Source organism: Coenobita brevimanus, chromosome 70 (genome assembly GCF_032717465.1).
Source record: "Coenobita brevimanus isolate Jiangsu-jjx chromosome 70, ASM3271746v2, whole genome shotgun sequence".
Taxonomy (NCBI): domain Eukaryota; kingdom Metazoa; phylum Arthropoda; class Malacostraca; order Decapoda; family Coenobitidae; genus Coenobita; species Coenobita brevimanus.
In genome coordinates this window covers 57,925,032-57,935,210 of record NC_137023.1, presented here as the reverse complement: position 1 = coordinate 57,935,210, position 10,179 = coordinate 57,925,032, and the positions used below count along the sequence as shown (strand labels likewise).

The window sequence follows — 10,179 nt, the reverse complement described above, 5'->3', positions numbered from 1 at the left end:
AATAGCTGCAAAAGTTTATACTGTAATATCTAAAAATGTTGGCTTCAAAGTGTTCTGTGGAATTCTGGACCATTATTCTGATTAGACTATTATATACATATGAGGAATCTAAAATGGCATGTGTATGGAAATATTTATTAAAATGAAATAATTAGCTACAAATTATATGTAATACACTGTATTAAATTCTCTCAAGATAATGTACTCCTCAACAGCCAAACTCTGCCATTCTGCTGGTATTTAGCAAACTCCTACGGACTTAATCTACTTATTAATAACATTCTGTCTTTACTATTCACTGAAGAGTACTGAAAACCTCTACCTTTGAAAGTGCAGGTATCCCTGTTAACCATGTTATTATCTTGATTTAACATTAGCTAACAGCTTTTTGACATCCTTCTGAGTTGGAAGAAATGTGTTCTTTGACGCAGTAAAGAGAAAATGAGATAGTTATGTGCATAAAACAGCATCAATGGTGGAAGCATCTTAGCCTGGGAACTCATTACTGTCACATAATCTGAAGTCTATTGCCTGGTTTCCTTGCTTCCATTTTGCTTTATGATATTCATTAACAGCGGTCTATAGTGGTTGTATTACAAATGGTTTTTAGGTGATGTTGAACTCTTTGATTGGCTTTAGAAATGCTAAATAAAAATATCCCCCAGGAGGGCCAACCTTAGGACCTCTAGCAATATGCCCCCCACTGAACCAATATTATAAAGTTAACTGAAACCTCCAGAAGCATATGCCCACACAACCCAAGTTAATTACATCTCTGGTTCCTGTCAAATTGCATGACATTGAATATATGAGCAACAGAACTCCACCGAGAGGGATAGTTTTAGCTATTCCTGGTAAAGCAGCAATATACACTGATCTGCATACAGTTTTGCACCATCTCATCTTTACTATGGGGAAAGTTGAATGCAAGTTGCAACCAAGATCACCTCTGCAGATCAAGTGAATGTTACATTTGTCCTTGAACATGATTTCATTCCTTATCCTCTCAACTTTTAATTGTAGCTAAATCATCATCATCATCATTATCCGGACTCCTTTCCCACCCTAGGGCAGGGTGAGGAGTAGCAACATCTAGACAGCCCAAATTTGCCCAGTCCAATGGGTCATGCTTCCATTCACTCACCATACAAGCCTCCAGATTCCTGGCTCAATCTGATATGCCAAAAACATTCACCACGTACTGTAGCTTCATGTAAACATATCCAATACAACTACTTTCTTGGTAATCTCCTCCAACGGGGTTTAACAAGAATCTTTGAACAGAATATTCTGTGGTCATTTTTTTTCTTTTACCTAACACTGTAATAAAACTCCTGTGTACAGAATATTTGACAAATATAGTCATATTTTGAGTCATACTTTCTGATTTAGCACTTTAACTACACTATAAAGAACAAGGAACCACTGAACAACAAACAGCGTTCTAGCACTAAAACTAAACTACACATAACTTAAACAAAACCACTACAACATGCAGTACTAAATCAATATATAACTGTGAGTGAGAGGAACTACCAAATCAGCTTTATAGGTAGCAATGGAACTATGATAGAGCTTTTCTGCAATTTATGGTGGACTCAGAAGTGAAGCAAAGAATTAAAAAGACATGACAAGATTTTTTTCAAACAGTATCTAAAATATTACCAAATTAATGGTCAAGTGGAATGAAACATCAATGTCCTTACGAAAAATATTTTTATTGTCATGTATAATTAAAGTTACCTAAAAGTGCCTTCGTCGTCATCAGCGTCACCCTCCATTAATTTCAGTAGTTCCCTGATGTAACCCTCTTCTTCCTGTGGACAAGCAAGTTGGTCCAAGATTAATATTCTCTCTTAACAGCAATGTCAGGACCAACTGTCTAGCCCCGGGCTCCTACGCTCCTCATGGGGCAACGTAGGATTGGATGATGGATGGATGGATTTAGCAGCTAAATATGCATGGTTCGTAAGTACAGTATGCACAGTTAGAATACATACTTAAATACTAACCATGATTAACATACTGTTAAACGTAACAATGGATGCTTGGTGGTCTAGTGAGCTGAGGAAATCCAACCAGAACTGGGCACTTAAAGGTTTAGTTCAAAAGAAAGTTTGGAGCTTATTGCTAATACACTGTAATGCTGTTCAGAGTAAAGAAAAGGGTACCAGTAACTCTCTCATCTATGCCCCTACACTCTTGACGGGGATATAAAGGGCTGGATGATGGATGGGTTGATGGACAAGCACTGACAGACCAGACTTGTCAGAATCATTTATACTACTGTGTTGAAGAAGATCCTTCAGCACCTTCTGCTTCTGTAACAGGTCAACTGGACATTTTCAGTTATTATTTTTGTGTACTGCCTATGATTACTGTATTAATCATCTCAACCATGATCATCATCATCATCATCAAAAGTCTTGTAAAACATACTTACAGCTCTCGATATTTTAGCATAGTATTTCCACTATGTAACTGCAGTATTCTATTCCAGAACAAGGAAAAGACATCATCATACAATAATAGCTCTTACCCGCAGCCACACTAAGAGCAACTATGAAACCCAAATCTAAAAGGGAAAGCTAGTACGAATGAGTTCCAAAACATTAACTTTTCCCTAAATCTGCTACTGTAAATTAGCAGAAACTTGCAAATTGGCTTTATAAGTACCGGTACTGTAGCAAGGGAACTTTGTTCAGTAATGTTTCTGTAACATACTATGTACCTGGTGTGTGAGAGGGTTGCCTTATGTGGTGGCACCTCAACTTCATACCTATCCTCCAAGAGAGGGATGGTGGACTGAAGGAAGGTGGCAACTGCAGCTTGCAGTCCACCGGGTTCATATTCATACAACCCTATTGCCACAACAGTGGACTTCCATGGGAGAAAAATTTTGACTTTGTGAGCAAGTAAGGCTTATCCAATTTAAAGACACCACAGCTTAATAATAAAAAAATGGAAGTGGCAGACTCCATTATATGAAAACAAACAGACAAAAGTTTGAGTTGGAGCCAACTGCAGCAACCATGATACCAGCCCTGAATCTTCTATAACATCAAAAAGATTTCTTTAATATAAAGGAAGGAGACTGCTCACCTGCATTTCCTCTTTGCCTGTAACCTCCTGTAGTCTGTTGTTAAGCAGATGCGCAAAACCAAGCTCTGGCCTTAGACACTCAGCCAGGGCAGGTGGATGTGACGAAGCGAGGGTGAGCAGCGCCGCCGTACAATGCTCTCGGGTGCTGGGGTTGCTGTCTTCACTGCCCAGGATCGTTACTAACTGCTCTATGTACCCCATTGACACCAACAGAGCTGAGGAATGCAAATATCAAATTATCAATGTGTGTGTGGCCGAATGATCGTTCATAATGTGTAGTTATTTTAAACAATTCAGTTCTAATGCTACCCATGTTTCCTCTTAAAGCATCCCCATATTGAGGTTAGCCATAGTATAGCTGATGCCTTCTATGGACTGGAAGGTAAACTAAATGCCAAATCCAGCTAATTACTTCAACAGATGATGGAGGCAACTGAGAAAAAATGTGTCAGATGTGTAACAATGAGCCATTTCTGTAACAATTTTAGTCAGATCACTGTGTGTGTGTGTGTGTGTGTGTGTGTGTGTGTGTGTGTGTGTGTGTGTGTGTGTGTGTGTGTGTGTGTGTGTGTGTGTGTGTGTGTGTGTGTGTGTGTCAGCTCCTACCTAAAAATGATGGCTGTGTGGCTTTGTACCATACCTGTAGCCACATTTTACTCTTATGATGGTACATTCACCTCCACTTAATATGCACACACGATCAAAAAAGTATCGGTGCACAATTGGCCCCAAACAATTTGACGCCACAGACAATGGAGTCTGGAAATGTTTGATTTTGTCCCCCATGTTGTCAAACATGCTTACCTAAGTATGTCATAGACAGATTTCATATGACAATTTATAGTTGATATTGTTACTGAATGTATATTCAGATAATAATTAATTTACTTTCCAGGGACTACACAAGCTATATTGATCATTTCAGATATCATCGTACCCCTCCTGCGCGATACTTTTTTGATCGTGTACAGTACTACAGAAGGTGGTGTTCTGGGGGGATCTTTGTGCCACCAGAGTACAGTACAGTATTTGTTTATGTCTGTTGTCTACTGTGATCTGACCAATGCAAAAGAGTTCTTCCAACATGGTAGATGCAAGACATAAACTAATTCACCATACAGTACTGTTCTCACTTCTCCTTAACTTGGCCATCCTTTTGCAGCACATATCATGTAGCATTGTTGTAGTGTAAGACAATACCATGGCTCTACATTCTTTGCATAGCACTTCTTCGTGACTGGCATAATTTTCTAGTGTTAATCTACATTTACAACTCAGCATTCAAGATGGGAAGACAACATGCCACTCCCTGTAGTACTTATGAGTGGAGGCAGTTATGCCTTCCAGGGATGATGGTAATCAACCATACTACCTTAACATTTAATCAGATATTTAAGATACATACCTCTATGTGCTTCACTCTCTCGAACAAGGCTACTAAGGAGGAATGAAGCCTTAACTACAAGCTTCTCCACTCCTGACTGCATCACACGCATCAAGCATGAAAAACCATTGGCTTTAATGAACTCCTCTTCTCCCTTAGAGTAGTCCCGAACTAAGCCTGGAAAAGGCGCCAAAAAAAATTACTAGGAATCAATATACCGGTCCATTCACTTCAGTTATTACAATTTATTTTTGCTATTCACACAGTGTATTTAGCATATATAATCCCTTAAAATCTGGGGATGTACCGCTATCTGTTAAATATTTGCTGCCATTAAATTCTATTGCCTTATGATATGTTCCTTCAACTACAGGGGCTACAAACAGCCTTCTTTGGCCCTTTTACTAAAATGAACTAAATAAAACTGGAAGTAGCTACAGTACCAAGAATACAATCATTAAAGGCCTAATCACAATGAAGCAGTTATGGAAAAACTCCTATTTTGAAAGGGCTAAAGGAAACTGTCTTGAGTCCTGTGTTGAAAGACAATATGTGCTTTAGGAAAGATGGATTAGACACACAGAACACAGTACAGTATTTTAACCTTGCCTTTGTCCTGATTTTCGTTCTTTTGCAGTTTATTTCATGAAGCTCAGGGGAAGAAAAAACAGTGTTGTGGATCTACAGCTTTTTCACAGCACTTCTTCATGACTAGCATCAAAATCTAGTGGTAATCTAATTTCTATACCTCAGCAATCAAGACAGACAACAATTTTCTGCTACGGTATGTTAAAGTGAAAGGAGTATAATTCATTAAGGCACACAACTTACAAGAGAGAGCATAAAGGGCCTTAACTCTGGCCTGCATATCTTCATCTGTGTCAATCATATGAAGCAACATAGGGACAGTGTTCAAGGTCAACATGTGTTCCTGGCAGGCAGGATTATTCTGGCATACATCTCCTATAAGGCTGGCAGCTCCGACACGCAGGGAGATGTGTGGGGAATCCAGGCACCGTACTAACACAGGAAAGCCACCCATTTTCTGTAAATCTGGAACAAACACAAATATCAGTATACAGTAGGTGGATAGATGCAATATATGAGTAACAGTCACACGAGCTGGAGGGAAGGCAAAATGATGACAGAGGACTGGGTAACATGAAGGCAAATGTTTTTGGCCACCCATTCTGAGATTACAGTACAGTACATGGTTACAGACAGTCAGTATTAAACAAGGGAACACTGTCCCTTTTCTTTAAACCTGGAGGAAGAAAAAAATGCTCATGTGCAACAATAACTTCTATGTAGCTAAACCTCAAGCACAGTCCCTCTTTGATGAATGATCAATGTATTACAGTACGGTACCTTTATAGGTAATGATGATGATGATATAGGTGTGCAGCAGTCTTCATGCTATTCAAAAACTTTTTATACAGTACCATATATCACTCATTCATGCATGTATTATCCAGCCCATTACTTCCCCATCAGGAGTACAGGAATCCAGGTCCTGACTGCTTGGTTCAGTCATACAAGGTGAGACTGAACTGTTGCTGGCATGAGCGGTTTTATGTAACCCCAACCAACTCTCAGATATAAACTTGAATAAGATACACACCTGCCTGCGGTGCCTTAACCTGTTAGATCACCAGGTGAAGTAAATCCTACCACAGTATGGGAAGTTTTTTTAAAGTACAGAATTCCATTTTAACATGGGTGGTGATGTGTAAAAATTTCACAATGAAATATACTAACAAACAGCTGACACCCACCTTATCCCCAGCATCTTAAAATCACATGAGGGCAACATAACAATGTATTATGTAGTTATACATCAGTATATAGCACTAAGGCTACCCTTGATCTCCCTGTCCTATAAAGGAAGAAGTACCCAAGTGTAACAGGGGAAAGGTATTAAAACCTTACCTATTGCATGGTTTATATCATCCACATGTTCTTCAATGGCTTCTATTGCATTCTCCTGTTCTGTCACATCCTCCCCTGGCATGGTGACAGCTTCACTACAAAGAGTCTGCACACTTTCTGCCAGCTTTTTGGCAACATTTACTGTTAGGGAGTTAAGTGCTTGCTCTAAGAAAGCTCGTCTCTGTTGGGAAAAGACAGGATATCATACCTGAAATCATCTTAATACATAAATACATACAACTCATCAACCTTATAAAACAAAAGAAAAATGTGCCTACAAAAAAATGTTGCATCTGATATGTAATGTGAAACACACTCACACACACACACAAAAAGCAGATGGTTATGCCATGAGGCACAGTCAGAATTCTGGTGCTGCAATAGTGAATGAATTAATGTGTTGTTCATTTCACTGTGTATGCTACTGAGTGTTCACCTTCTATTAAGCATTCTCTTTTCATGCTTTCAGGACCCTGCATCACCTGACTTTAAATGGTAAAAAAAAAAGAAGTCAGGATGATAATGTACAGTTTTTCTTGGTATTGCCAGGTATTTCCATCCATCACAAGTGAGACCTCTCAGTATAGTGTTTGAAACAATATCTGTTAACCTATTCATTCTGCCAACATTTTCCACATTCAAGATGTAGTTTGATTATTTTACGGTATTGTTTTATATGCTGCCCATAATCTCTGGTGCCAGTGCTACTGCCTAATGGTCTTCCTAGGACTTGATGAGATTTTGAGGATCCACTACATGCTCCTGCTCAATGAGATTAGATCAGATTAGACAGGGTTAGGTTATGTCATGCTTAATTTAATTAGGTTTTGATTAAGGTCAGGATGCTTTAGGATACTTCTGGGCTATTAATATTGTTACAAACGATATGACACAACAGTAAATAAAAAAATCAAAATCAAATGAATCACATCCCCCACAGAACAAGTTTTATATACTGGTATTAAAAAAAAAAAGGTCATAGGCAACTTGCAAAAATTTACCCATTTAATTCTGTCTTAGAGACCTCTACAAGGTTATCGTACCTCTGGGTCAAGAACTCTGGTGGCTGTGGCTGTGGTGGGGTCTTCCCGAGCAGTTATTTCCGTGCAGAAGTTTAGGAGCCCTTGCAGGTTCCGTGGGGGTCTGCGCTCATTTCCATCCGGCTGATCAGACATACTGCTGGCTTATTGACCTGGGAAATGTTCAGAGACAATTAGTGAAAGTAAAAAGATGTAAGGATCGCTGGATATGTTATGTGGCTAAGCAACAATGTGAAGAACAAACTCTGAGGAAAAATAACACATGAAGGTCAGAATAATAAAAATAATAATAATAGTGGGTGACTCTACACTGAATGACAAGCCAAATGGTTTCCTGTGCACCAAGAAACCATTTGCTACAATGGGTGCTAACCATTTAACCAAATTTTGGCACTTGGTGGTTTAGTGGGTAATTACGGCACTCCAATCGGTCTGAGCCAGTGAAGGTTTATATCCGAGGGATGGTTGGGGTTTACTGCTCATGTGGTGCCACTCAGGGATGAGTGAGGCTGGTCACTTTCATCTCAAATGTCAGGACCAACTTGCCTAGCCCCGGGCTCCTATGCTTCTCATGGGGCAATGTAGGATTAGATGATGAATGAATGAATGAATAATACATAATTATAATAATCCATCCATCATCCAATCGTATGTTGCCCCATGAGGAACGTTGGGGCCCGGGGCTAGGCAACTTGGTCCTGACATTTAATAATAATAACTTTGTGAGAAACAGGGGGCATCATATGAATTAAGACAATGAGCCCTGGAACAACATATGCACAGAAATTATTATTATTATTATTTTTTTAAGCAAATACTGTACTGTTACATTTCCTGTCCTAACTACTATGTTCCCTCGTTAAAGTTACGATAACATGCAGCAAACATCTAAGGCAGCAAACTATTCATCAAGTTCGTCAAAGAGCCAGCGTATTTTTTAAAGAGCAACCTAAAACAGTTATAGAATGACGTCTATGAGGCACTAGCTTCAAACGACTGACATTACGCCCGTCAAAACTGTCATCCAGCCCCCCTTTACCTTGAACACTAAGTCAATTCACGCAGACCACTGTATCCTCGTTAGTTTCTCTTGATTATAAGTTAGAACTGGTTGTCTAGAGGTAACTAACAAAAAGTACTTGTTGCAATTAGTATACACTCTCCCCTCTCCGCAGCTTTGGCGATACAAGAACCGCTGGCTAACGTGAGCTCGTTGTGAGGTAATATATAAAAACAACACCCACTGGTCGGCAGCACTCGGGAACTTTCGACTCTTTCGAGCTGCTTCTACAACCATCTGGAAGTATGAACCGTAAATTGTCTCATCTGGCTTCCAATACATTTTATGAGGTAACTGTACTCTATTTAATATTGAATGATAGCCTTAAATTGGGCAAGTAGACTCTTATATTCAATATAAAGGCATTAATAACAGAGTTTTGTGAGCCCGTAAAATACTGTAATGCCTTCAGATGTAAATAAATGGTTTTGTTTTATTCATTTCGGCTAATAACTTTTACTGTTGATTCTAGACCAGTAAAGGGATAAAAATAAACACAACATACTTATGTTATTTTCAAACTAAAGTCTGGGATGCCTGCAGACTGCAACAGCATGTTCACAGACGGTCTCCCGGCCTCTGGAACCGGTTGGAGGTGTACGTTAAACATACTCGAATATGCACAATTTAAATGCACAGACGTGGCAAGTGCACCTGTGTTGTGTTTCTGTGCCGCCCTGTGTTGCTTCTCTCTCCTGTATGTGATATATCTCATGAATTCTTTCACATTTGAGAGCATATACTATACTATTTGCTAAAGGTTGTGTGATTACACTCACGAATCTATAACCATTGACTGTGTAAGTTGCTGAAGATGTGTGGCAAGACCCACCATCTTCTTTTGTTGTATAAGTACTCTGTACACCTTTACAACAATGTGTTTCAATCAGTCAATACACCCACGAATTTTTAACCAGTGACTGCAGGTGACCGCCTGGGAACACCAGATGCTGTTGGCATCCCTACGCATCAAGTGGGGTTGGTGGAGGATTAGTGCCCCTCCCTGTAAAACAATTAACTCTAAGCCCTTGGCCACCCCGTTTGGGATACATGGCGTCTGGCAATGAATGGATGGATGGATGGACTGCAGGTGTGTGCAGCCTCCGTTTGCTCTGAGTTCTGTTAGTTGATGATTTGGTCATCAGATGTCACAATCTTATGGGGAAAAGCCTTCCGTCACTGATATTGGTTGAAGATTTGCACCAAGATATACCCTTGCAGGAACAAGTTTTCCGTCAGTAGCTGATGAACTTGATTTGACCACCTGTCAGCCCCTTTTGGGTAAAAAAGCCTTCTGTGACTGGCGTTAACTGAGACTGAGTCATTGGATGACGCATCCTTAGGGGAAAATATATGGTCTTTTTTTTTTTTCCATAAAGGTGTGATCATCAGTCAAAATTACCTCACGGGAGACGCTGGGGACAAAATGCTATCGCTTCATGCGGTGCAGAAGGGGGAAGAACAAGAATCTGAAGCTGTTCGATTTTATTTGCCTTTTCACGGCTGTGAATTCGACTGTTGGTTTAACAACATGCATCCTTCTAACGTAATCTGTAACATGGTCAGATTATTTGAAAGGCGCGCCAAAACTAAAACTTGCGTTAGAAGCGTTTAGAAGTAAGCTGTTGCGAATTTTTTCACAGACGAAGTTGTAAAAGAGTATC

The 10,179-nt window shown here is 39.6% G+C and overlaps 1 protein-coding gene across 1 annotated transcript; it reads right to left on the bottom strand.

Moving 5' to 3' along the window:
* Positions 1–1,700: 1,700 nt before the first annotated feature.
* LOC145406311 (hsp70-binding protein 1) lies at positions 1,701–8,645 on the bottom strand. The gene is made up of 7 exons (XM_080277475.1): positions 8,495–8,645; positions 7,459–7,607; positions 6,416–6,596; positions 5,318–5,539; positions 4,508–4,663; positions 3,103–3,317; positions 1,701–1,817 (listed from the first exon to the last, which is right to left on the bottom strand). Exons 2-7 carry the CDS (start codon positions 7,588–7,590, stop codon positions 1,740–1,742), a joined length of 984 nt encoding a protein of 327 aa, XP_080133601.1. The 5' UTR covers positions 7,591–7,607; positions 8,495–8,645; the 3' UTR covers positions 1,701–1,739.
* Positions 8,646–10,179: the final 1,534 nt, after the last annotated feature.